The sequence below is a fragment of the Leptonotus elevatus genome, chromosome 13 (assembly GCF_054856555.1).
Source record: "Leptonotus elevatus isolate MCC_2025b chromosome 13, RoL_Lele_1.0, whole genome shotgun sequence".
NCBI classification, from domain to species: domain Eukaryota; kingdom Metazoa; phylum Chordata; class Actinopteri; order Syngnathiformes; family Syngnathidae; genus Leptonotus; species Leptonotus elevatus.
The window spans coordinates 1,568,301-1,595,124 of record NC_141251.1 but is presented as its reverse complement, the minus strand read 5'-3'; the positions used below and the strand labels follow the sequence as shown (position 1 = coordinate 1,595,124).

The window sequence follows — 26,824 nt, the reverse complement described above, 5'->3', positions numbered from 1 at the left end:
AAGATTAGATATGTTTATTTTTGAGGGGGAAAAAAGACATTAAAAGAATAAAGTGGAAATTGTTTGAGAAAAGTGAAAATATTAAAAGAATAAACTCATATCTTTTAGTAAAAAAAAAAAAGCCTTAATCTTATGAGACTTACATAAAATGACAAAGTAATCATAATGAGAATGTTTTAATAATAATAATAATAATGCATCAGATTTATATAGCGCTTTTCTAGGCACTCAAAGACGCTTTGCAATGGAATGGATACATTATTCATGCACTCACACATTCACACTGTGGTGACGTTAAGCTACTTAAGTAGCCAGAGCTGCCCTGGGGAAGGCAGGCTGACGGAAGGAAGCGTGGCTGCCAGTGTGCGCCTACGGCCCCTCCCACCACCACCAAACATTTGTTTTGTCTCCACAAAAAAAACTTGGGAGAAATCTTTAAAAATACTTCAACCTTAATTTTCGTCATCACATCTCTTCTGCGTTTATAAAGATGTGTTGAAAATCTGTCGGATCTCAAAGATTTGCTTCGCTCAGTCCCATTTGTGTGCTTCTTTTTTTCACAACAGCGCCCCCTGAAGGTGCTTCTCTGCCAGTGCGTGGCTGCAAAAGGCACAAAAAATGCCTGTGAAGCTTCCACTTCACTCTGCATCTGCACAGCAATTGAATGTCAATGTGGACGCATTAAAAAGAGTCTCAAATACCACACGGCAGCGTTTAGCATCTTCAATGAAGAGCGGAAGGAAACAGGATATCGTAAAGTGTGAGTGTGTGTGTGCGTAGTTTTGCCGACGATATTAAATAAGTGCAAACAACAAGATCCATAAAGCAAAATATTTCAAATGTTGCACCTGCAACATTTGGCAGCACTTGTGAGCAAATGTGAGCATCTTATGTGTGTGTGCGAGGGCAGGGCAACTCAGCATCACACACGCACACGCACACACACTAAGGATAGAAGGAGAGGAGACAAGAGGGAAGCAAGAGCCGGACCTTCTATTTATTCTCCCTTTGCCTCCTACTTTCAGTGTCCATCAGGGAGAAGCGAGAGAAATGTGAGCTTTCTATTACTGCGAGGTGGGGAGTGAGGGGGGGAGGGAGGGAGGGAGGGAGGCAGGGGGAGGGATGGAGGGAGGGAGGAGGAAGCAGGAGACTTAGAAAGAGGTGCAACAACACACGATGTGCAGACGGAGACACGAGGAGGAGCGCAAGGGAAGAAGAAATGAACAAAGTAGGGAGATGCAGATAGATAGATAGATAGATAGATAGATAGATAGATAGATAGATAGATAGATAGATAGATAGATAGATATCCTTTCATCATCTGCAAGCGAGGGATGCATCATGAAGGTGAGCTTTTACAACTAGAACTGACTTTTGTGAAACGTGTGCTTTTTTTTGATGCATAATGCTGCCTCCAGTCCTGCAGGTGGCGGTAAAGCACGTTACTAAGTGACTGACCACTTGTAGATGACTTATAAATTGTGCATGGCTGAATCTTGTGAAATGAAGGGAAATGTTTTTATTATTGGGAAATTATTGGGCTTTCTTCTCCCAAGAACTAATGTAGTGTTTTGTAATTATCGTGGTTTTATCTTACTTTGCAAAGTTATTCCAGCCTGGGAAAACGTAATACCTGGTGGTGTCACTAGCGTTGTGGTGTTCATTAAGTCCATCATATTTTAACTGATAACGTGTTGCAAAGTCCAAGATACATTAGCCTGGTTTACATGAAGCCATGATTAGACTGAATCCGAACGGCCAAACGGAATGAAAATGCTCCATATAAACACCTCAATCGGAATGAACAAAAATGAAATATGAAAATGGAATTTCATTGGGAATCACAGAGGTGGTATATTCCTTTCGTCAATCCGAACGAGCGTCGTGTATACACTTCAAATGGAAAGGCGAGACTGCGTGCAGAAACGCGCATGCTCTGTCTGGACGTAAATGCGTCATGACGTCGTCGTTTACACCCTCTAAAATGGCGGCGTCTCCCCGGAGCTTGTCTTTGTTTTGAAGTACTTGAAACTTGTTTTTATCAAGATGTTGCTTCAATAAAAGTATCACAACTATTGTGCTAAATGACGAATAAAGTCCATCTTGATAAATCACATAATCGATGTCCGTGCCTCTCGCGGGTGCCGTGGAGCTGATCCGATTAAAGTAGGAGAGCATATAAACGGCAGATGGGAATGGATCACGTCACATGTACACAAGTGACCAGAGATCTTCATTCGGAATGATTTCGATCGGAATGACAAAAAAGTCTCCATGTAAACCCAGCTAGTGAGAGAGTCCAAAATGAATGGATCAATTTAAAGCAATGGGGATGAGAATGGAGCCTTGTGGCACACCGCAAACTGCCAAAATATGATATGAGAGTGTTAAATTGGAAGGGATGGAAGCGCTCACTTTCTGATTAATTCTGAATTCAAACCGAGTAGGCCTATAAGAATAACCAATTGACCTGGGAAAGCGTTCAAATCTGGTAGTTTGAGTTTTTTAAAGATATTTAGTGAGTGAGATTTTTGGTGTGAGTGAGTTTTTGGTGAGCGTGAGATTTTTGGTGTGTCTGAGTGGGTGTCCGTACACGAGAGCTTTTTTGTGAGTTGAGTTTTTTGGGTGATTGTGAGCGAGTGTTTTTTTGGGGTGAGCGTGAGGATTTTTATTTGGTGAGTGTGAGTGAGATTTTTTTGTAAATTGAGTATGTGGTGTGTTTAGTTTAGTTTTTTTTGGTGTGTGAGAGTTTTTGGGTGTTTTTGTGGTGTGCGTGTGACGCTCTTGTTGACGTAAGTGATGAGTTTTGTTTACAGTGTGAGACTATTTGTGGTGTGTGTGAGAAGCTTTTTTGGGGTGTGAGAGTTTTTTGGTGCATAAGAAGTTTTATGATGTATGTGTGGCAGTTTTGTTTTTTGTGACGTAAGTGGTGAGTTTTTTTTTTACAGTGTGAGACTATTTTTGGTGCGTGTGAGAGTTTTTTTTGGTCAGGGTGAGAGTTTTTGCATTTGAGAGTTTTTGGTGCATAATGCTTTTGTTTTGTGGTGTGTGTATGACTTTTTAAATTGTGATTGAGAGGTTTTTTTAGTGTGTGAGAGATTTTTGGTGTAATGTGCGAGGTTTCCTTAATGAGAGAGTATTCTGGTGTCTGAGTGAGTGTCCGTAGACGAGAGAGTTTTTCGGGTGAGTGTGAGTTTTTTTTTGGTGAGCGTGAGGATTTTTATTTGGTGTGTGTGAGTGAGATGTTTTGGTAAATTGAGTATATGGCATGTTTGAATTTTTGTGTGTGTGTGTGACAGTTATTATTTTTTTTTGGTGATGTAAGAGGTGACATTTTTTTACTGTGTGAGACAATTTTTGGTGCGTGTGAGTTTTTTTGGTGCATAAGAAGTTTTGTGGTGTGTGTGAGAGTTTCTCGAGGGGTGCCAGAGTGTATTAACAAGTGTGAGACTATTTACGACTCTCGTAGACTTAAGGCAAGTAAAATTTTCTTACATTCGAGACGACTGAAAAATAATGTGATTACTTTTTGATCAAATCGGTGCTGCGACATTTTCAGCCAACATTTTTTGGTAGCATCCGCTGCGTTATCATCTCATCCCCCGTGTATCATTTCAAGTTGGCTAAACGTCACAGCGTCATCACTCCTTGACACCAACAAGTCGTGCGAGCTTGACTGGTTGCGACCACTCCGCTCACGGCATTGCGTCTGCCATTGAGGGTCGTCATAGCGATGGTGATGAGAGAGGAGAGAAACATCCTTTTGTAATTCTGCTCACACTCACGCACACACACGCCCTTGATATTGCTCAGTCGTGGACACGCATTCCGCACACAGGGTTGGAAGAGTGAAGTGAGCGGCGCCTGAAACACCTGAAACGGTGTCCATGGCAACCAGACGACTGGCTCCTGCGCCATCCGAAAAAATATTTTAAAATATATTCAAGATCAAAGTCTGCAGGAGGTTTGTTTATGTTGACTTGCTCAGTTGGGAAAAGGCCAAAATCGTTTGGATCAAATTTGTGGAAAATACACCTCAAGGGCGCGGAAAGTGGGGGGCCGGTTGTTGGGGGGGGTCGAAGGGGCGGGTCCACTCCCAACACCGCCCACCCTCTCGTCAAAGAAAAATGTAGCAAATGGGCATTAAAACGACTTGAGCTGGTCAATATTATCAGACACATCTGCAGCAACAGCAAAATGGCTCACCTGTTTTCTGGGTTTGGTCAGCAAACTGAGCCATGATTGGTCGTTACCGACGTCCTCAGCACAGGTGATGTCATCTTCAGTTGACGGCAAGTGGGGGAAAAAAATAGTATTTAAGAGTATTAATTGTACATGAAAAACAATGAAGTTACCAGATTCATTCTGGACAAAATAAAAAAAATTGGCTCAATGGATCAAGTATCGCATTAAGTCGACAGCAGGTGGCAAAATGTGTTTTTAAAGTTATTATTTGTACATAATGAAATTTCAGTATAGAGAAAATATCTTCTTACTGCTGAAAATGGCTAATTTAGTCAAATATCCCTTTAAAAAAACAATATCTCAAAAGCCTAATGTGCTTGACAAAAAGTAAGAGATTTCTTAAATCAGTGTCAAAAATATGTTTAGGAACATCTGTGATTAAAACTTGAAAAAAAGTGTAGTAAGACTCAACTAGCAATCAAAACCGTTTTCCGTGTTCAAATGAAAGAGAAGAGCGATCCAATCACAGGAAAGCTTATTTACAAATATTAGAAATCCATCCATTATATATTTCCAACCCAAATTATCTTTCAAAACTGATAAAAGGACATCAGTGATTTTTTTGATTTTTTAAATGTTAGTGAGGTATGGGACCTTTATGACAAATAAAGTCCTCCTGCATTTGCTCGATCGCGAGCAACCTCGTTTTTTAACGTTCACACATTTACAAGATGATGACGTGTTTACGTTCCGTTGCGGTTCAGTGAGCTGCTTCGAGTGGAGCGTGCGTAAGGAAGAAAGTGATTGGAACGCCGACTGCTGAACTGACAAGACATCGTTGGGGGGGGGGGGGGTCACAAATCAAATATATAGACACGACTAGAAGAGCGGAGAAAATCGCTTGTCCTGACATATTTCTGGATGCGGCTGTAACACGCAAACAAGCGCACACACGCACACACTCGGGGGTCACAAATCACTACAAGCAAGGAGGGAACGAGCTACAATTTTACAGTCAACCTCGTAAAACGATGAATTTGCATATTTATGTTTCACATCAGACGACACGGTAGCCTCGTGGTTCGCACATCTGCCTCCCTGTTGTGAGTTTCCGAGGTTGAACCTCAGCTCCAACTTTCCTGTCATTTTCCCACGTTATCACATTTACCTAAACACCGCCTTGCCCTTTTTTGCATCTTCCCCGGCAGGACTCATCATTAAAACATTTGCCGTCACCTTGGGGAACACGTTTGCTTTTGAAATCAATGCCGCATGTGGAGGAAAAACAGGACGTTAACAATTGAACAGCGAGCAAGCGGTTCTTCCTCTCAGCTTTGCTTTCGCTTGATGACATCATCAGATGAGCAGAAGACAAGTAATCGATGCTTACCTTCTCCTCGTGCTTTTTTTTTTCTTCCAAATTCTATATCTCCAGAGTCCAGGTCACTAATTCATTTCCATATTTTGCTGTTCAAATTTAAGTGCTAAACGCACTAGCGGTGTCAATCTTAGGTTAGCTTAGCAATTAGCATGGCTTCTCTATCTTTCCCCATCATCCCTTCTTGAGAACAATACTTGTGTGTCAGAATCGTATTCATCGCCACCGAGGCGATGATTTCGGTGCAACTCCAGAACGTGTTTAGGCGCAGCAGTAGCTAATCAAAGCGCGTTGCTAGCTAGCGGATTTTAGGACTGGACTGGCCATCGGGCGTTCAGGGAAGATGCCCGGTGGGTTGGTCTCTTTTGGGGCCAATGCAGTGCTTTTTAATTATTATTTTCCTCAATTTTACTCCAAGAGATTAGCCAACAATTTATCCAATCCAATCTACTTTATTTCAATAGCACATTTTATAAACGAGCGGTGCACATTGAGATAATACACAAAAAATCTAGCAAAAATTTTTTTTTTAAAGTCACAAAATAATTATGATTTTTTTAATCAATACATTAAAAATCCATCCATCCATCCATTTTCTGTACCGCTTGTCCTCACAAGGGTCGCGGGGTTGCTGGAGCCTATCCCAGCTGGCTTCGGGCAGTAGGCGGGGTACACCCTGAACTGGTCGCCAGCCAATCGCAGTACATTAAAAATAAATTAATTAATTTAATTAAAAAACACAAAAAGACCCCGAGGACCACACAATTCACGCTGAATTAAAAGCCAATGAATAAAAGCGTGTCTTAAGATGAGACTGAAATTTAGAGGGACCAGTCCGTTAATCCATTTTGAATATAATAGCAAAGTGAAACATCATCAATAAACATGAGTGGCAGAACAACATGTTAGGCAAGAGTCGAGCCGGGCCGGGCCAGGCCAGCGGGCCTAAGTCAAAATGTCAGCACTGATTTTTTTTCGAATTAGGTGCAAAATCCACATTTGACCTTCTTTTGAGCCGTGTAACACATACGCACACACGCAAACGCACGCAACCGACACACCTTGAGTACTGTCTATTGGCTGCGTGTAGGTAATTAAACATCCATGTGCATGAGCAGTAACGCGATCCAGTCGCCTACCGGCATCGATGCGGATGTCGTGAGGAAAAAAAATGCAGGAGTTGGCGAAAACATCTGCTGCACTTCCGTAAGACGAGAGCAGGCGCTCGCTCTGGGACTTCGGCCTCCTAAGTCGCTACAACAGCACTAACGTTGCAATTTGGAAATGAGCGCCAGCTTGCTTCGTTTCATGCAAATGCGATGCAGAAGTTTTCATCAATTCTTTTTTTTTTTTCAGATCCGATCCGAAGTTGGCCATTTTGAACTTTTACAACCATTATGAGAGAGCGTTAACACCAAATATAACACACGTGTTCCCCAATCGCACCTGACGCCTTGCACCACAATCAAGGCACATGACTTTGTGCAGGCAAGATGGACAGTCTATAAAGAGTTGGGTCAAAAATAACCCAACTATGGGTAGAAAATGGGCCGATCCTCTACCTGGGTCAATTTGACCCAACTTTGAGTCAAGAAATGGGTCTTTTACAACCACTGATCTGAATATATGACTGGAAAGCCGATAGCCCGTACACGTCCGTGCAAACCGTTGAAGCGACAGGGCGGCCATCTTGCTCCTCCCAACTCGCGAGCAGACTACTGTATAAAATATAAGGTATACGTACAGATGAGACATATAAATGAATTAATTAAAAGTGGACGGTATGTGCTGCTTTGAAGACCCCCTTTTTCTGTTATCACTCAGTTCCTTAGACCCCAAAATTTGATTTGGCAGAGGCATCTTTTGTGGAATTACAGTTAAAATTATTTAATACAAAATATACAAGTTTTCTCCAGTAAACATCATTAAGCATATAAATTATACATGTATTTAAGGCAAGTAGTAAAATGTCTGAAGTCCTCTTGTTTATGTTTAACAAATTTAATGCTGTATATCCTATACTTTAACTGTATAGGATTGTATGCAAAGAAACGGTACTTGGGAGGAGCAATATTGGTCAGATGCTTTAATTGGGTCATTTAGTATCAAACAACCCAGAAAGTTGGGTCAAATTGAGCCATAAAGTGGATGGGTCCATTTTTTATCCATAATTGGGTTACTTTTGACCCAACTGTTTTCGTGATGATTGGGCCCAATTTGGATATTTTCACTTAGGGGTGTACTCACTTTTGTTGTCAGTGGTTTAGACATGAATAATTATGTGTTGAGATCTTTTGAGGGCACAGTACGGTAAATTATCCAGTGTTGTATAAGGACATTTTGGCAAACTGGCAGGTTTGCCCCCTAAATTTGGGGTAAGGTAGCAAATAACCTTATTTTTCATTTTGAAACAAGGTCCCTTTTCCCTCCCTCATGTGACCTCGCTGGTTTCCATCAGCACTTGTGTTAAGCAGCATTTCCATCACACTTCTGGAGGACCTTTGCTTATTTTGCGCAAGAACTATTGTCTAAATTTAGTTCTGGGTGATTTATTGAGCGACAAAAAATAAATAAAAGACCTTGCTCGGAGGGTAGTACTCTCAAAAGGTCCCAGCTTTAGAGTCTCATGAATTGCAGCCCACACTTTTATTATTAACAAAGTACGACTCACTGCAGTGAATGTAAAAAAATAAATTAACAAAAAGGTCATGCTTTGTTGCATTTCTCAGATGGGACGAAGACGACATGAATCTTGTGGTCCTCCTCGGGTGACTGGGTGGGTTTACAGTCGGCTCAGGCCTCATTACAGTTGACACGGCTCTCATGTCTTTTTAATGGCGCTATCATTGATCTATGGATTTTGTTTGGAAGGAGAACCTGCAGAGATCAGTGGCCGAGGAGGGAGGGCGAGAGCAGGCGAAGAGGCCAAAAATCACACGACACTCGAAAGTGTATTTCAGTCACATGGACAAAACGCAAATAATCGAAAAAAAAAAATCTACGCAGATTTGTAGGGATAGACCGATTACCGGCCTGGCCAATATTTGGCATTTGGACAAATATCGGCATCAGCCTTTTTACAAATCTGAAGGCCGATGAAGCTGGTATCTCACTGTGGGGCTTACGAACGTAGCAAAATTTATGGTTTTCATCAGGATTTGTAAGATGTTCACAGGCACTTTTTACTTGTCGCAAAGACATTGTCAACCTATTGGACAAACACCGACACAAAAACAAACAAATGAGCTAAATTCATATGCATTTTTCGCTCAGTGAGATACAGGGAACTTTTCATTTGTGGATTTATTTAAATTTACACTTTATAAAAATGATGCCGACACTGGCAACTACCTACACATTGTATTTTTTAAATCTAATTTTTTTTTTAAAGAAATTATGTTTATTTACAGTAGAAAACTTTAGGGAACTATTTACTTGCTTAGTTTTTAATTTAACACATGATGATGACCCTGCAATTTTTTATACGTTTCAAATGAAAATAAAAAGTATTTATGTTTATGTATATTTAGTTATGGTTTCCCACAGAGGGCTGACTGTTGAACCCTTATACTGCATATTTTTATAGCATTGCACTGCATTGTTAAATTGAAATCCGAAGTCATAGAAAACCATGGCAAGCGAATATTTGAGTATATATCGAACCCAGCGTATTCGTGCTTCAACATTTCAGAATTTGCCTACTCGCTGATTTTGTGGGGGAACCCGTCTTCCGTTATTGGCTGAAAAACTGCTTTTGTTTTCAGGCCAAAGAATGTCCATTTCAGAAATGTTGTTTTTGTCACCATCTTGGGACATCTTGGGACCAAGGAACTAACTAGTGAGGAAGGGTGCTTTATGTCGTCCGGCCGAAAATATCTAATTGAAAAAAGTGCTTTGCTGCCATATTGTGGCATCGATACTTTTTTTTCTACCATTATTGTTGCCAATGCAAAAAATTATTTCCTATGTGGGATTAACAAAGTATTGAAGTGCCTGGAAAGGACTTAGCGGTTTCTGTTGATTTGTAGCTTCTGTTGGTTGTTGCTAGCATTCCAGCTGATCCAGTAACAATTGCGTCTGCCGCTTCATCCGTCACGGTCACCCACGCTGTCCACATCAATTTCCCTCGCCGCCAAATTGACTGTCCCGCGAACGGAGGGGCTGCAAATTGAAATCGTAAATTACACTTCTCACCGCCACAACAAACAAATTGCACTCACACGCAACAACCACATAAAGTCAATCAGCCTCGGCACCGGCAGCCTAACGTGACAATGGGGGGGGGGGGGGGTCATCTCGGAAGTGTCGCGTGTGCAGCATTGATGAAGGGATGGAAGGTGGCGATGGAGAGACGGAATGAGTCCGTGATGAGGCCGACGTCAGCCAAGCAAGGAACAATGAGCTTGCCCATCCTCGTTTAGGGACTTAAGAGAATCACGTCAAGTGCATGCCAGGGCAGCAGGTGGCGCTGTAAAGTCGGGTTGCCAAGTTAGTTCCATGTGAGGATCAAGACGTCGGTAGACAACAGCTCCGTGCAAGTGTTCTCATTTTGTATTTGTGTTTGACTCTTTATCCCGTTTTAAAGGTCTGAAAGTGATCATTTAATAAGATAAAACACAAAATCAGAACTTACTCACCAATTACTCAATACGATATTCAAAGCAACCATTTATAAGTATCCGAGAAAGCTAGTGTATTTTTGTCACACTAGTTTCGGGTTTATAATGAGTCAGTGATCCTTACCTCATAAAAACAGCAACGTTAACATGAACTCATTTGCTCCCAAAAATGTATAAATACGTTCTATTTTAAATGTTTTAAGTGTCCCAAAGACATATTTATTCGTTTTTAATGGGGGGGTTTTATGATAGAGCATACAGAAGGATTTGATGCAGCCACTGGACTGCAGAAAACGGGTGAAGAAATGGTAGTAATTACAAAAACTCCCAGCAGGTGGCAGCAGAGTATAAGATATCAACCAGGGCCATGTTGCAAAAAGCTCTTTCTCCACGGTATGAATTTTTTGGGGTGATTTGTGAATAATGATGAAACGTTATTATATTCTAATGCTAATTGCTGCAAAACGGAAACAATATACTTTTTTTTCCTGATGAAAGAAGAGACTCTAATCTTTCTTTTGGTAAATTCCATGTTTTTATAGCAATAGAACACAATATTCTGTGGGCCTTGCAAAATCAGTCAAAATCCAGGAAAACAGCCGAGCGCGAAGGGAGTTGCTTCAGTCAAAATGGCTGCGAGTCAATGAGTTAAAAATACTAAAAATACAACCACAAAAAATATCAAATCACTTTCACAGGTTGGCAACAGGTGGCATTGTAATCTATAAAATTAAGAAACCTTTTGCCAATGATGAGCTATACGTTTGAGTTGTTTTGGATGAAAATGAATATAAAACCATTTTAAAAAACATTTTAAAAACCAATTAAAATTTCAATTATTTCCTTGTGATATTTTCCAAAATAAAGTCTCTCCCCATAAAACCACTTTTACAGGCCTGTCACAGTCAAAAGTGGCGCTGCATTCCCAAACCGAAAAGGCCGTTTCGGCCAATCAGAAGCCCAAAGTAATTTCTCAATCCAGCTAAATTATTGCATTCTAACTAAGTAAGTGGATCTTCTTCTTTTTCTCCTTTCGGCTTTTCCCTCATCCTAGTTAATTCCATTTTTAATTAATGAGTCCAACCGTCCAACACCGCAGACACAAACGTGTTCTCATAACAAATAATGATGAATGATTATAAAATGCTGGTTTGGAACCTCACATCTGTCGGCATTCCAGATTAAAGCGCAGTCCTGCTTGTCTGTCATACAGATTGATGACATTCCTGCTCGATCGATCGATCGGACCATATGTTGGCATCAAAGCAGGCACGTTTTCTTATGAGCCAAATGACTTTGAACAAAAGTTATCCCCGAGACACCTACAAACAGCGGACGCACTCCGAGCCAAATTGTGATTTACAGACACTGGAAAATATTCGGAAGTCATCACCCGTGTCTGGCCCAAAGCAAATGGCAAGAATCCTGTTGACCGATTTCTGACTTTGATGTGGATGTGGTCACTGTGTCACACGGACAAGACCACAATTGATCACATTAGGCAGAGGTGGAAAACGGGCCGCGGTCCAAACGCTTACTGAACTTCATCGTCAGCTGCTTTGTAAACATCGTCTCGCCGTCTGACTCCTCGGACCATTGAACATCTTTGTAAACATGTGGCTACTTCCTCTCATAAAGCAGCTGTGAGTGTGCTTGATGAAGGCCAGAACGCTCTCGACGCCTCTTCCGACTATCGGGGAAGAACATGATTCGATAACATCGACTAAGGTCCAATGACAGATGCGTGTTAGAGTGCCGCGTTCAAATGAAAACAGTCATAATTGTCATTACGTTGCAGTTTGGTTTACACAAGGCGACTGAAGTCAAACAAACTAACCCTATTGCGCAAAAAAATTACTTTTCACACTAGGGCTGGCTATCGATTCTCATGTCCTCAATCGATTTTTTTTTTTTTCTCGATTCAATTTGATTCACTTCACATTAATCCGATATTGATTAATTATGGAAGTAATTAAGTCTTCTAAATATCAAGGACATGATACGATCTCCACAAACATTAAATTCCAAATTAAATATTGAGGCAGAAGCAACTGGTTAAAGGATTGTTTGTTATAATCACTTAAGTGTTACACAAACATTATCATCAGCAATTCTTATTCAATACTGGTACATATCATTTAAAAATATTCTGAATTATCTAAAAGTACAATAAGTCAGGTCTTTCATAAATGTTTGAAAACACTTTGAAATTCATATGAACAGTAAATGTCAAGAAAACAGTAAAATACACAAAAAAACTATTTTCTTAAGAATTTATGGGGAAAAGGAAACATTAAAATAATTGATTCATGGTTTTGTGAATTGCTATCAGGTTCAAAAAGGTAAATCTATTCGATTTCAATTATTCGATCTTTTAAAGCCAGCCCTATTTCACACTGCACTTAGTGTTGGTGTTCAGGGCTCAAGTACAAAAGCGCCCATATATGGAAATGCTGAGGGAGGACCCTACCAGGAAGTAGCCAGGAGGCTTTTCCCGCTTGTTTAGGCAAAAAGTAGACCGTATCTCGATTCGATTTATTTGTCAGTTTGGCACAAAAAAAAATCCCTGGCTTTGCTTGTTTTAAGCAGGAGGAGACAAGCAACACCAAAAAAGGGAATCCATTTTCCCAATTCCGCTTAAGTCTGCCAAAAATATCACTCTGCAAGCCCCGCCTCCTATTGGATTGGATGCACCTTCCTGACATCACTGCAGTTACAGTCATCCTAACCACAACCCATTTTCATTCAACTCTAAGCCGAACCCTAAGACATCTTAGGCTTGCATCCAATGCGTAAAGTCCGTATAAAGCAATAAATCAAACACAGCATAGACATCAGTATGCTAGCCGAGCTCTCCACGGGGTGAGCGTCTCCGATTGTCCGCAAACACGACTTCTTCCCAGCCTCTGCTCGACTTCCACACTTGTCAGTCTTGCTTTTGTTTGCGTGTGCATCACCTGAGTGCCTGCTCAGCCTTTCAACAGCTGACACAAACGTTTCATTTCCTCAGCGGCAGCCGTGAGAGTCTGAAGTGACCCCAAGCTAATCACGGCTGCGTCATACAAATCACGCTGAAGATTCAATCAAATCAAAGGGAACATCCACCCTCCAGACCAATACATTGCGAATATGTGTTGTGCGCGTGATTTAATATAAACAGGGGAGAAAAGCTGAAGATGAGTTGAGAATGCTAAATGCTAAATAAAGTGTAAAGATGGATGACAGCTAATGAAATGCAATTTATCCGGATTGAATTGCATTACCGCACGCACACGCACAAAAATGTCTGGTCAGCAAATGACATTCTTGACAGCATCCCGTGATGTTGTTTTCCTGTCACTCAATATGCACCTCCGGGATTCAAGCTATTCTGTGTGCGGCTGTGCCGTCTTGTCTGTGTGTGTTGCTAGCGCTAATGAACTCGGCGATTTTTTAAATCACTAAAGTTTGGCCGACTTGTTGACAGCCCGCTTGCTTCTCTGTGATGCGTTAAATTTAGAAGGCATTTATTTTCACTTTGCAGACACTTTAAACTTGCCCTAAAATCATACATTCTGTACAAACGACTGAGCAACACTTTGCATTTGTTAGCATGTTTGTACTATGTGAGGCGCAAGCGATAAAAAAAGAAAAGAAAAGCACAGCACAAGGGAAGGCATGAGTGATATCGACCAATCAGAGGCCACCTCATTGCCTTCAACACAGATGATGAACCATGCAATCTTTTATTATCACCCTCTTGCTGTGTTTATTATTGTTCTACGCTGGCTAATAAAGTGGTATGAATAAGTTGATTTAAAAAAAATAATGCTAATTGTCAACTGTGTCAGGGGGGAACATGAACGGATGAGGGATGGTGGACCCAAATGCAGGGAAACAGAAAAGTGCAATGTGTGGTACTTTTAACCATAATGAGACAGGTAGGCAGACAATCATGACTGGACGGGACGCGAGTGGACTGGTCGCTATGACTGGACGGGCGTGACAGGACCTGATTTGCCTTGACATGACTTTCTGTGGAGTGACTTGACATGGCAATGACAACTTGGTTGGCTGTGACGATGACGACTTGGTTAGCTGTAACGATGACGACCTGGCTAGCTGTGACGATGACGACCTAGCTAGGCTGTGACGATGACGACCTGGCTAGCTGTGACGATGACGACCTAGCTAGGCTGTGACTATGACGACTTGGTTAGCTGTGACGATGACGACCTAGCTAGGCTGTGACGATGACGACCTGGCTAGCTGTGACGATGACGACCTAGCTAGGCTGTGACGATGACGACTTGGTTAGCTGTGACGAGGACGACTTGGTTAGCTGTAACGATGACGACCTGGCTAGCTGTGACGATGACGACCTAGCTAGGCTGTGACGATGACGACCTGGCTAGCTGTGACGATGACAACCTAGCTAGGCTGTGACGATGACGACTTGGTTAGCTGTGACGATGACGACCTGGCTAGCTGTGACGATGACAACCTAGCTAGGCTGTGACGATGACGACTTGGTTAGCTGTGACGATGACGACTTGGTTAGCTGTGACGATGACGACCTGGCTGTGGCGATGACTTAGAGGTGAAAATGGCTACTTAGCTGTGACGAAGACTTGACGCACGAACTTCCACACACAACATAAAACAATAAAAACACCCATAACAAACAAAAACCCAACCCCCACAGAACCGAAACATAACAAACTGCATTGGTTCTTTGAGGTGATTGATTTTTCTATTGTTTCATGCGGTATGTTGTTAAAAGTCCCAAAAAAGAAGGAAAGCAATTCTGGAAGTGATGTTGTGTCCTCACTGCAATGCAAGCGTAGACAAACAAGCCTCATTAAAAGAGGCGCATTGTTGTTTCGACTCGTGTTGTGCCGTAAACGTATCCAACCCCCCTGAGCAGCGCTGCACTATAATTGGACCTCTGACACATTTATCAGGCTTTAATGTGCACAAAAAGCATTATTGCTTCACTTCACTTTTTTTTTTAAGCAATGGGGCAAGCAAGGTTGTTGTGCCCTGCAGCAGGAAGCTTGCAGATGGATGGCAGAAAAGGTCAAAGGGGAAAGAACAAGCAGGTTCGGCTTGCAAGGAGACCAACTGACAGCCTCAGTATTAAAAGCGTTCAAAATGGCTGACAGCATGTTAACGACCACCTTCCCTGACACCGTGTGTGTGGGTGGGTGTGTGCGTGTGTGTGTGTGTGCGTGTGTTGTATGTGTGCGTGCGCTCACGCGTGCATGTGCTTTTAAAAGGACATTTTGGTTTTTAAATTTTAAATAACTACAGTACAGAAGATTTCTAGAAATGTTAAGTTTTTGAGTTGGTTTTTTTTATAACCAAATACAGTCACATTGCATGCACATTGAATTATCAGCTCATTTTCAAATGGAGATTGTTGCTGCGAAACCTCTACTGTTGAGTACGTTTAACAGAAGGTCTCCCGATCCTCATTGATCCCCAGTGTCGGCTGACACAGTGAACATTTTGAGCTCACTGGTCGCAACATTAGGTACACCTGCACAGATCCAATTAACCATGAAATAATTGAATCAATACAGTCCCAATGAAAATATGCAACTGGGGAACAGAGGTCTGGCGTTGCACCCACCGGGGCTCGTAAAAAGCCCGTTCCCATGTCGGACATCGGTGCGGATGGATAGTGGAGTGCGTGAGGATGAGATACGGACGAAATCAAATATCCCTTTCAAGCGTGTCTTGGAGGCCGCCGGGGATGCTCCATTTACCGGCGGATAGATTGATTTAAGTCCCCGCGGGAGTCGCGAAATCTGTGTGCTGAAATAACAAACGATCGTGTGGAAAGCCGCTAAAAGAGAGGCTGGTGACATTTGAGCTGTACAAGCTAGCAGACAACGCTAATGAGCCATTCCTGGTTTGCAAAATCATGACATTGGACCGCTCCACTGTAAAAGGAACTACTGCTGGACCAGGCTGAGTTGTGCATTAAATCTGGAGTTTGACGAATAGAAGTCAAGGTTGGAGCACTTTGGCCTCTTTTGTTTTGACAAAAGCTGCGTGTATAAAAATCAATGTTTTTTCTTTGTTTCAGTCTCAGCAGAAGTGCATCGTGGTTTTTGCTCTGCTGTGCTGCTTCGCCGTGCTGGTGGTGCTCATCTTCTCGGCCGTGGACATTTGGGGTGACGACGAGGACGGCATCACGGAGGACAACTGCAGCAGGGACTGCAGGTGGGAGGTTTATCATCTTCTTTTCTTTTCTTTTTTTTTACTTTTATGGCATTTACTTTTCTGGCCCTATTCACCTCTTCTGCAGTCAAACACTATTTCCTTCCGAGCGTGTATTCTTTGGTACATTGCGGCGGGTTTGACCTTACAAGGCGGTGTGAAAGCGCGTCTGCCGTAATTGCCTGGTGTCGGGCAGCTTGTAAGCAGGTTACTATCGATCTCCAGACTGCTGTGCAAAAAGGGTCAATGGAGGCCCGAATTCCGTGATGCTTTTAGCACCTCGTCAACGCCACCGCCAAGTGCAGATGTTCCATTTGGCGGCTCAAACGGTCCGCCGAGTGCAGCTGGTGATTGTCGATAGACAGGAGATAAATGTTGACGCCGCTGTGTGTTTTCTTGAGATTATTTTGTGTATTTTGTTGAGTTTTGGTGCTGCAATTTCATGTTAAAGGCAAATGCAGCCAAGCTTCCTTCCTGTTTCTTAGTCGGCGGGTACGTTGTTCTTTTTTGAATCTACGATGAAGCCTGAGCGCTTCAAACCATATAATAATCACACAAAGCAAAAACATCCTGTGGAAAGGGTCAACATCCCCGCTAGCGATTTTGTGAATTCAGCATGTAGCCATCATGGAGCCCGTGTGCCGTCTGACCTTTGGACGCGTCCCAAATTCTGAGCGAGCTCAGCTTCTGCCAGGAATTTCAAAGCGAGAGCTGGCGTGTGCCCGCAAATCAAAGCCATGCCAGTAAATGAAACACACTGAGGCCAACGTGCCCTTCGGCGAGCGAGCGCCCGCTTGCGCTCGTATATGTTTGATTTTATTACACAGCCCTCCGTAGGGGGTCTGCCAGAGAGTCTAATTTAATTTTGTGTCTTGGTCAAATCCATTTGTAACACTAACACGATTTAACATCTTAGATCTAAAGCAAAAAAAAATGCCACTATTGTTTTCTTGCTTCAATCTGGATGGAAGGAAGAAGTCCTGAAATTGCTGTGGATTTACTTAGTGGATCTAGGAATGTTTTTAACCATTATTTATAGATCATATTGTATTTTTAATTTAAAAAAAAATATTTTCCAGCTACATTTTCACTCATTTTTAACATTGTATGCAATTTTCAATTAAATTGCTTCTGGTCCATTTTTTTGTTTGTTTTTACAATTTTACATTTTATACTTTTCATTTAAATGACCTCTTCTACTGAACATTTTGTACAATTTCCAACTAAATTATATCTTATCCTCAACGATTTGTAAAATGTGCAAGTACATTTTCGCTCTTGCGTAACATTTTGCACAATATCCAACTAAATTACCTCCCGTGCTTAACAGTTTATACAATTTCCAAATAAATTTTAACTCCTACTTGTTCTTTTTTTTTTGTTGTAAAAATTCCTTGATGCTAAACATTTTGAAATCTGTTCAACTAAATTATACCTTTAAAACTTTGTACAAGTTCCAACTAAATACTCCCTTCATGCTTCACATTTTGTATGATTTTCAAGAAAATTCTCATTCATGCTTATCCTACGGGATCGCAGTGAAGTGGAGGCGATGCCAAAACTGTCATTAATTGTTATGACTGTGTTTTGGTTTGGATCATTGTGTTGTTATGGTCCTGTATTTGTCACGCTTAGGTCCTGTATTTTAGGTTCTGTCTTCCTTATTTTGTCCTGTAGGCCATTATTCCGTCATATATAATTGTGCCTTGCCCTCGCGAGAGTTACTTGATGACACTTGTCAAAGTTGTCAGTACGTGGAGGTTCCTTAGCCGAGGTTTCTGTCAGCACATCAAGGTTTCCTATCACTACTCTTCCATATAAGATGTTGTTCCATGCGTTCCAGGTTGCTAGCATGCATCCAGCGCTCTTCTCTCAATCTTGGTTTCTCTGTCAAGTGTCTTCTTCGAGGCTGAATCTGAATCTCTTTGTATTTTTCTATATAAGATGGTCTGTTTCTCTGGGTTTGGGTCAAAAATGTTGCCGCTCACGAAAAACACAAATACTCTGATAACTCTTTGATTTTATGTTTACAGTGTGGAAATGAGTATTGAATGATTTTAGTCTCCTTGCTTTTATCACTACTCGTCCACATTTGCCTGTGTGAGCTCAATTAGCTTTCACTGCACTGCACTGTGTCATCACGTCTCCCCTGCTGGGTCGCCATCACAATCTGCACGTCTCACCACCTCCCCATCGCCTCCACGTTGGCTTAAATGCACGTAGGCAACCGTTTGTCTTATTTAATGGTCTGTGCGCCTCTAATGTAACATCGTCAAGTTTCAAGTTAGCGCTGGTGCTGTTTTTGCAGTCGTTTTAGCCTGCAACTTGTTGTCAGTTCTTCCTGACATGGTGTAATCACATCTGCTGCTGATGTAAGCGCATTAACCTTCAATTTGACTCACAATATATGATGATGTGTCATAATGTTTCCTGGTAAATGCTAGGGAAGATACATTGATGTTCCTCATGAAGCCAATTTGTTAGCTAATTGTCTCCACTGGAGACAGAAGACGTACAACATCGCTAAGTCATTACGGTTCGGACGGAAAATTACCTTGGATTAGTTTCCATTCGCGTGACATCTTAACCATTTCTTCCTCAGGGTTGTTCTGGTGGAGAACATTCCGGAAGACGTCTCCTTCTCAAACAGCACGGCGTCACACCTCCCGCTCTCAGCGGGGCTTCTCGGCCTTCTGGATGGGGCCATCCGCGCGGTGGAGATCGTTTCCCCGCTGTGGCTCCTCAACTCCTCCGAATACGAGTCCAGCTTCCAGCCTGCGGCTAGACAGGTACAAACAAGCCAGATCCAGTTTTACACGAAATACTCTCATTTGCGCTGAACAGTTTTAGATTTTCGAACAGAATTCTTGCTTTCATGCCACACATGTTGTGCAATTTCCAACCTAATTTCTCCCAAGTCAACCCAAAACATTTTGTTGACAATAATATGTTCTATGCAGCCCCACTAGTCTAAATATGGTATTCTGGTTAATATTGTGTTAGTGGAATATGAGTTAAGCAGCAAAATCCAGCCGTTTTTATCCATCTCAGGGGGCGGCCATTTTGCCACTTCCTGTCGGCTGAGGATGACATCAATGTTGCTCAGGTCTCAGGTAACAACCAATCACAGCGCAGGTTCAGGAAACAGGTGCGCTCTGATTGGTTGTTGCATGTGCCCTGAACAATATTGATGTCATCTTCAGTCGACAGCAAGCGGCAAAATGGCCGCCCCCTGACTTGAATACAAATGGCTGGATTTTGCTTCATAACTCATATTCCAAAAAATTAATATTAATCAGAATGCCATGTTTAGACTAGTGAGTTTTTGCATTTTCCAACAAAGTTGTCCTTTGTGTTAAACAATTCTAAAGAATTTCCAAGTAAATTGTCCCTTGAAGGCCTATCTCACTGGCCATCTCAACTCGCAGAGATGTCATATAAACATCAGGACAACGTAGCGGAGACGTCTCCTCAGTCTCCTTGGACTCCAGCAGGTCCCGGAGACTCAGACTTTTAAAAGTCTCCACAAGGTCTCAGAAAACAAATCGAACATATTTGAATTTAATGCAACTTCCTGGCGACTCGGCTCGTCTCCAAGAAGCATCAAGGAGACGTCTCCTGACTCGAGGCCGTCTCCGTCTCCAGGTCAGCGAGACAGGCCATTTACACTTGACGTTTTGTTCAATTAGCAACTCAATTCTCACGAGTGCTTAGAATTTGGACAATTCCCAATGAAATTCTCTCACGAGAGGAAGTTGCCACAGCAGCTGTGTTGTTGTTATTGTTGTTTGGGCTGCATTAAATGTGCTACTCATTTCGGGTTTGCAATCTGACTAACTGTTATTGACTTAGTTTAAAAGGTTCTGACACACACATACGCACAAAGAGTGCAGTATATCAGACTCAGGACTAATAACATCGAAAGGCTGTTCATTAGAAGGTAATGGCTCCTCCTCGGAGGCTTTATGACAAGAAAAGCTAATGGCCTTTTAGCTTGTAGCAACACAGCTACGTGGACGTGTGTGTGTGTGTGTTCGCTGTATGTTTGCAAACATCAGCAAGCATTTTGCTGATTAATGAGCTGCATTAACCGACTGTTAGCGTTGCAAAATCCCTGAAAAGTATGCAGTGTCAGCGAGGTCCGAAAATCTCACCCATTTGGAGCGTTTACTTTCCATTGTGATCAAAGTCAGCAAAAGCCTGATTATCAGATGTCGCCCAAGATGATCCTAAGCAATTATCCTGTGATGTGGGGTGTATTTTTTTTCCCCCCTCCCTGATCTGTGTGAAAATATAAATAGGGAAATTTGTTCAGTATTTTAAGTGGTGTACATAATTGAGAAATACTTGAGCCCGATTTCCACTTGGCGATCAAAATGATCAAAAGTCAGATTATCTTGAGCAATTATCCCATAGTAGGGATTTTCCCCTTCCCAATCCGAATCATGAAAATGATTGAGCGGACCATTGTAAATATTAAACATGTTCAACGTTAACAAGGACAAATCCTCATGTGCGGTCAACAACAAGTTAGCTGTTGCTGGACACAAATTAAAGAGCAATGGTTTCACAACATGTCTCACAAATCATTTATCACGATAAAAATGACTAGGATAAAGGTTTGCTACCACAGTGTGGTTACGAACTTCTCTTTCGCTTTTAGAACAGAGTATGCCACACATGAGAGTATACGCTACACACCTGTTGCTCTTTTTTTCCCCTCGCCATGTGCCGCTCACAAGTTAAAAAACGGTTTGCGTGTACTCTAAGTCTGTTACAACAAATAAGGTTCAGTATTTTTTGGTGTATGTATATCGGCCTCACAGGGCAGAATTCTGCTGTCCAGGCTGCTGGCGCTCAAGTCCAAGAAAATCCAGCTGAAGGTTTCAAGCGGGATCGTTGACTCGGCGGAGCTCAAGATGCTCGCCGGACATGGTCAGCATTCAAGTTTTCATGGCGTGGCCATCTTGGCGCATTTGCACTCACGTGTTCGGTCACCTATTTGCAGTCAGCTATTTGCAAACTCACTTACAGTAATAATCGGGACGGAGCCCTTCTGTGAATAGCCAAAATTTGCGAGTAATTGACGCCCGTCCTTAAAAAGGTTTAGAATTGCCTTTCTACTTTTCAATTATACAGAGCTTTGGTATCATCTTTTGGCATCTTAGGGAATTTCAGAGCTCACAAACATGGAATTGGTCACTTTTTAGGAGAGGTTCCAAATAAAAATGGGCAAATTGTGAATATGCAGTGGTGAAATGTGTGTTTTTTGTGTGACGCCAAGGTGGTAATTGGTGTCAAGGAAATACGCTGAAGTGATACATCGCTATATGAGCAATTTCTCTGTTCTCAGGGAGTGTCAGTTACACACGTTTTAATTTGTATTTTTGCTATTCACAAATAGGGCCTGGTCCCGGTTGGCAGGGTGATTCCTGTGCGCTTCCTCTGACTTTCTCTGCTTGCAGGCGCCGAGGTGCACTATGTGAACATGACGGCGCTGACGAAAGGTCGCCTCCACTCGTCCTTCTGGGTGGTGGACAGGAGACACTTCTACATCGGCAGCGGCAGCATGGACTGGAGATCCCTGGCCACAGTATCTCTCGTTCTCAAAATTTTTTAACCTTTATGTAACAGTTTATTCAATGGATGTCAGATACGTCACAATAATTTTAAAGCTTTTAATTGGCCTAAATCTAAAATAATGAGAAGTCATGGGTTCATTTGTTTCATTGGCACGCCGGTCCACAAATGGGTTTACACTTTTGATACGATATAACATAATTTATTGCATATTATTTTACAGATTCCCCAAACTACAGCTCCTAGACCCCAATTTGAGAATCACTGCTTTAGCATGTGAATATGACCACGTGGACAAAAGCATGGATTGTGTGTGATTGTGCTCACCAGAGGAAGGAGCTGGGTGTGTTGGTGTACAACTGCAGCTGCCTGGCTCTGGACCTCCACAGGGTGTTCAACGTCTACTGGGGGCTCCAGTACAAGGACTTCATCCCCTCCTTCTGGTCTAAACGCCTCTTCGCCATCTTCAACAAGGATTCGCCTCTGGAGCTCACCATAAACGGCACCAAGGCCAAAGCATATGTCTCTGTAAGTGGCAAATGCAGATGGAATTGAGGATGAGATTGGAGATGAGATGGGACGAAGGGTAAAATAAGATTAGATGGCATGGAGGAGGAGGTGGGATCGGAATGGACATTGAGATGGAGAAAGATCTGAGATTAGATTGAGGATGGGATGAGACTGAGGATGAAGAGGAGGATGAGGTTTAAAGAAGGTGAAAGAAAAGGATGAGGTGGAGAAGGGGTGAATGATGAGAAGAAATGAAATGAGAAGACAGGATGAGATGGAAGATGAGATGAGATTAGATGGAGGATGGGATGAAACGATCTGGAGGATGGGGAGATGAGATCAAACGGAAGACATCAAGAAGGTGACATTAGACAAGATGGAGGATGGAAAGGACTGGTGGCAATGTTCTCTTGACATGAGAGGAACGACTATGATTGCCACAGCTCAGCATCACTTTCGAACTGGAGTGAAACGATGACGTCATCCTTCTTCACAATGAGCACACATTCATTCATTCATTTAGGTGCTGACTTGTTGATGTGTTGACTCGATATTTGTTCTGTTCACAGACCTCCCCGGATGTTTTCATCCCCAAAGACCGAAGCAGTGACCTGGAAGCCATTTCGTGGGTTATAAAGGATGCCCGTCACTACGTGTACATCTCCATCACTGACTACTTGCCTCTGCTCAACACCAGCGCTTACAGGTCAGCTCAGTCATGTTGGCTCCTCCTTGTTTGCTAACAGTGGGCCAACCCTGCGATCTAAATAAATCCTATGCGCCTGTCCATGGTCCAAGGTACTGGTCTCGTATCGACGGCTTTCTCCGTGAGGCTCTGATCCTGAGGAGGGTGCGCGTGCGTCTCCTGATAAGTTGCTGGGAAGACACTCATCCGCTGACTTTCAACTTTGTGTGGTCTCTGCGGAGTCTGTGCATGGAGCAAGCCAACTGCTCGCTAGAAGCTGTGAGTCCAAACTTTGATGGATTCGAACCGTAGCCATTATGAAAGAAAAACCGTGTGTGTTTGTGTGTGCAGAAGTTTTTCAACCCCAGAGTGCAGAAAGATGGCACTCTCCGAGGGATAAACCACAACAGGTTCATGGTGACGGACAGAGCCATTTATTTAGGTACGGGCATTAACTATTTCTCTTGTTTATGGGGAAATGGGCGTTATTGCATTGTAACTTATCAGATGGAACATGGCATTGTCTTACTTTATCATGCTATACCAATAACACAGTTCTGTTTTGTGTATTATTATTTTTTTGTTATTTGATAAGGTTTGCATGAAAAAATAGAGAACATTTCATTTTTGTGCACACTTTTCACCCTTTGAGTTCTATGGAGCCCCTAAGATGACATGGACATGGTAGGGGGGGGGGGGGACTACTTTGCGTTCCCTCGCAAAGATTGCAAGATAACGCAGATTGCGTTCCCTTGCAAAAACGTTTACGTTCCCTCGCAATAATTGCAAGATAACGCAAATGTTGAGCGTGTACAGGAATGGGAAAGTTTTCCCACTGCTACACGCGCCATCCTCGTCGCTTTTGGTCAGACGAAAGATGACCCGGAAGTACTTCAACTCGTTTAATAAAATGTCATCCTTTCGCAAAAAAACGTTTGCGTTATCTTGCAATCTTTGCGAGAGAATGCATTTTTTTGCAAGGGAACGCAAATGTATATTTTTTGTCCCTACCATGTGACCTGAGAGGCTCCGTAGAGTTCCTTACAACGTTACGCCCCAGAAAAACATAGATAGTGCTTTGAATCGCTAAAATAGAAGTACATTGGAAGAAATTAAGTGGCAAAGACTCTTGGTAGAGGTCAACTCATTTTTTCCCACACTCTAGGCTCTGCTTCTAAAAGTAGAAGACACACACCTAGTCACAACGCCCTAGCTCCTAGTGGGAAAATAAAGGTGGACTTGCCATTGCCTCCATTGTAGACGGGATGAAGTACACAATTGCTCACAAGAAAAAAATCAGAATGAACCGCGATACATGGGGGATGCCGGAAGTTGCATCTTTGTTGCGGAGGCAAAAAATGGCTGTTTTTGTCCTGCCAGGTAATCTGGACTGGATGGGTAACGAGTTCACCTACAACGCGGGCGTCGGCCTGGTCATCAGTCAGCCCGAGGGCGTCGAGGAGGAGAAGAACTCCACGGTGGTGGAGCAGCTCCGGTCCGCCTTTGAGAGGGACTGGTTTTCCAGCTACGCCCGCTCCCTTCAGGCCAACAAGATCCCCGTCTGTAGCAAGCAGCAGATGAACAGAGCGGTACCGGCTAAAGACAGCCAGCTGAATGGCGGGCCAGTGCCCGTCAGGACGGGCCATCAGCACGATAGCGTCTCGGCGCCCATGAGAAACGATCCCAAAGATGACGGACCGCGCGGCACGGCAAAGCACCGCGATGCAGTCCAGGGCGATACCAACGGACTGATACCAGTTGCGGACCAGGAAGTCATTCAATTTGAACAGTTCCAGGCACAAATCAAAAGGACTGTGCGAGACCAGCCAAAGGAAGCCAACAATCAGTCACCCGAGAGCAGGGAGCTCTTGAACGGATCCCTGTAAACGTGGGAAAGCGCATCTTCTGCGGGAAACACTGGCTCTTTTGTAGCATTTTTGTACAACACGTTCAGGCTAAGAGTAGCTTGATTTTAGAGAAGTTTAGCTGGCTCGATGCACGGATAAACTCAGGAAGGAACCGCAATGCTCCTCTCGTGGAACTCGGTCTGATCAGGTTAGCTCGGCTGGATTTACACTGAGGAGTTCAAGTGACCAGCACGGTGGCCCGGCTTGTCAGCACATCTGCATCACAGCTGAGGTCTTGGGTTTGAATCTCAGCTCCAGCCTGCTTAACGTGGAGGTTGCATTTTTCTCCCCATACTCGGTTTTGTCCGGGTACTCCTGCTTCCTCCCACATTCCAAAAACATGCATGTTAGGTTCACTGGTGGCTTGAAATCAGGGGTGTCGAACTTTTTCATCGTGGGCCATATTGTAGTTATGTCTGTTATAATGGTTAAACCACATAAGAGTTCAGTACAGTAATCCCTGCCTACCTGTGAAAACTTTCTATCACACTGTTTTCAAAAGACATGTAAAATTTTTAGGTGGCAGGATCATTCTGTAAATACTCATTTGTGCCTGTCCATTAAGTTTGATGTAAGAAATTTAAAAAAAAATTCAAAAGGGGGGGATCACCAAACAGTCACTGTAGTGGTGCCTTGACTCATGAGTTAAATTTGTTTTATTTTTAACCACTACAAAAGACAATAGTCACGTGGCCTACAACGTGACTTATTGCTCTCCTCTAGCTCTCGCCCTCTTCCCCGAACGGCCGCGGGGACTGAGGAGGGCTTACCTAACCAGCGAGAGCTCAGAGGATGTCGCATACACTTTCCAGGTTTTTTAATAGCACAATCACTTGCATGTTTTACTGTTTTGGGAACACAAAACATATTCCTCATTCAGCGTGGATATCAGAAACCATTGTTTATCAACCCAGGCTATATTTGTCCCACAATGTGTTTGTAAACCAATTTAACTGCAACATTTATTTTCACTTCACTGAAGCTGTGGAGTGTCTGAAGTCTCGTAACTCAAGTCAACAAGTCCTCCAACACAATACGACCATATTGGTTGTTTTATTATGTCGTTGCACGTATCGAAGCTAAACTCCTGAGTCAAGGTACCACTGCACAGGCTTTTTCAGAAATGCTTAATAGCACTATCCAGTGGCCACTATGGTAACTGCAGAATTAAAAGGTAACCGACTCAAAGATGTTTGTAAATGCATGGTTACCACAAAAATAAAAAATAAAAAAAATAAAAATAGTGAACGCAATTTCAAGAGTTGCGTTACTTTCATCCGTGGTGTTGATTTCTGCTGATTAGGTAGTATTTTATCAATATTAAGTCATATTGAATTTATAATATTTACATGTGATGCCTAGTACTCTGACAGCTGGTCTGTTTTATATTAACTTAAAATAAACACTTCTGCAAAAAATATAAATGGAAATGATGCAGAAAATTCTAACTTTAAGGGACATTAAGTGAGTGTTTTTACAGTTTTTGGATTCCAGGTATAAGTTTTTAGCTTTTTAAATGTCGCCTACCTTTACGCTGTTGAAATGTTTTTCAGCATGACTGCTGCTGCCTCGCATGCCCAGCCTTCACTTGTGCACGAGCCTTTCAAGCCACAATACGATTAAGCGTATACCTTTAAAACAGAACAGGAATGCCTATTTATTTTAATACCTTTGTTAATGCAGACATACACTGGATTATATGATTGATTGCTGCATTTTTACAGTTAATAAAAAAAAAAAAGTACTACAGTTT

At 42.5% G+C, this 26,824-nt stretch overlaps 1 protein-coding gene across 1 annotated transcript; it reads left to right on the top strand.

The window, feature by feature from the left end:
* Positions 1 to 1,145: 1,145 nt before the first annotated feature.
* Positions 1,146 to 26,787, top strand: LOC147163425 (inactive phospholipase D5-like). The gene is made up of 10 exons (XM_086092794.1): positions 1,146 to 1,347; positions 16,256 to 16,392; positions 18,992 to 19,178; positions 21,216 to 21,324; positions 21,855 to 21,982; positions 22,300 to 22,497; positions 23,049 to 23,185; positions 23,278 to 23,443; positions 23,516 to 23,606; positions 24,545 to 26,787. Exons 1-10 carry the CDS (start codon positions 1,342 to 1,344, stop codon positions 25,048 to 25,050), a joined length of 1,665 nt encoding a protein of 554 aa, XP_085948920.1. The 5' UTR covers positions 1,146 to 1,341; the 3' UTR covers positions 25,051 to 26,787.
* The last annotated feature ends 37 nt before the right edge of the window (positions 26,788 to 26,824 follow it).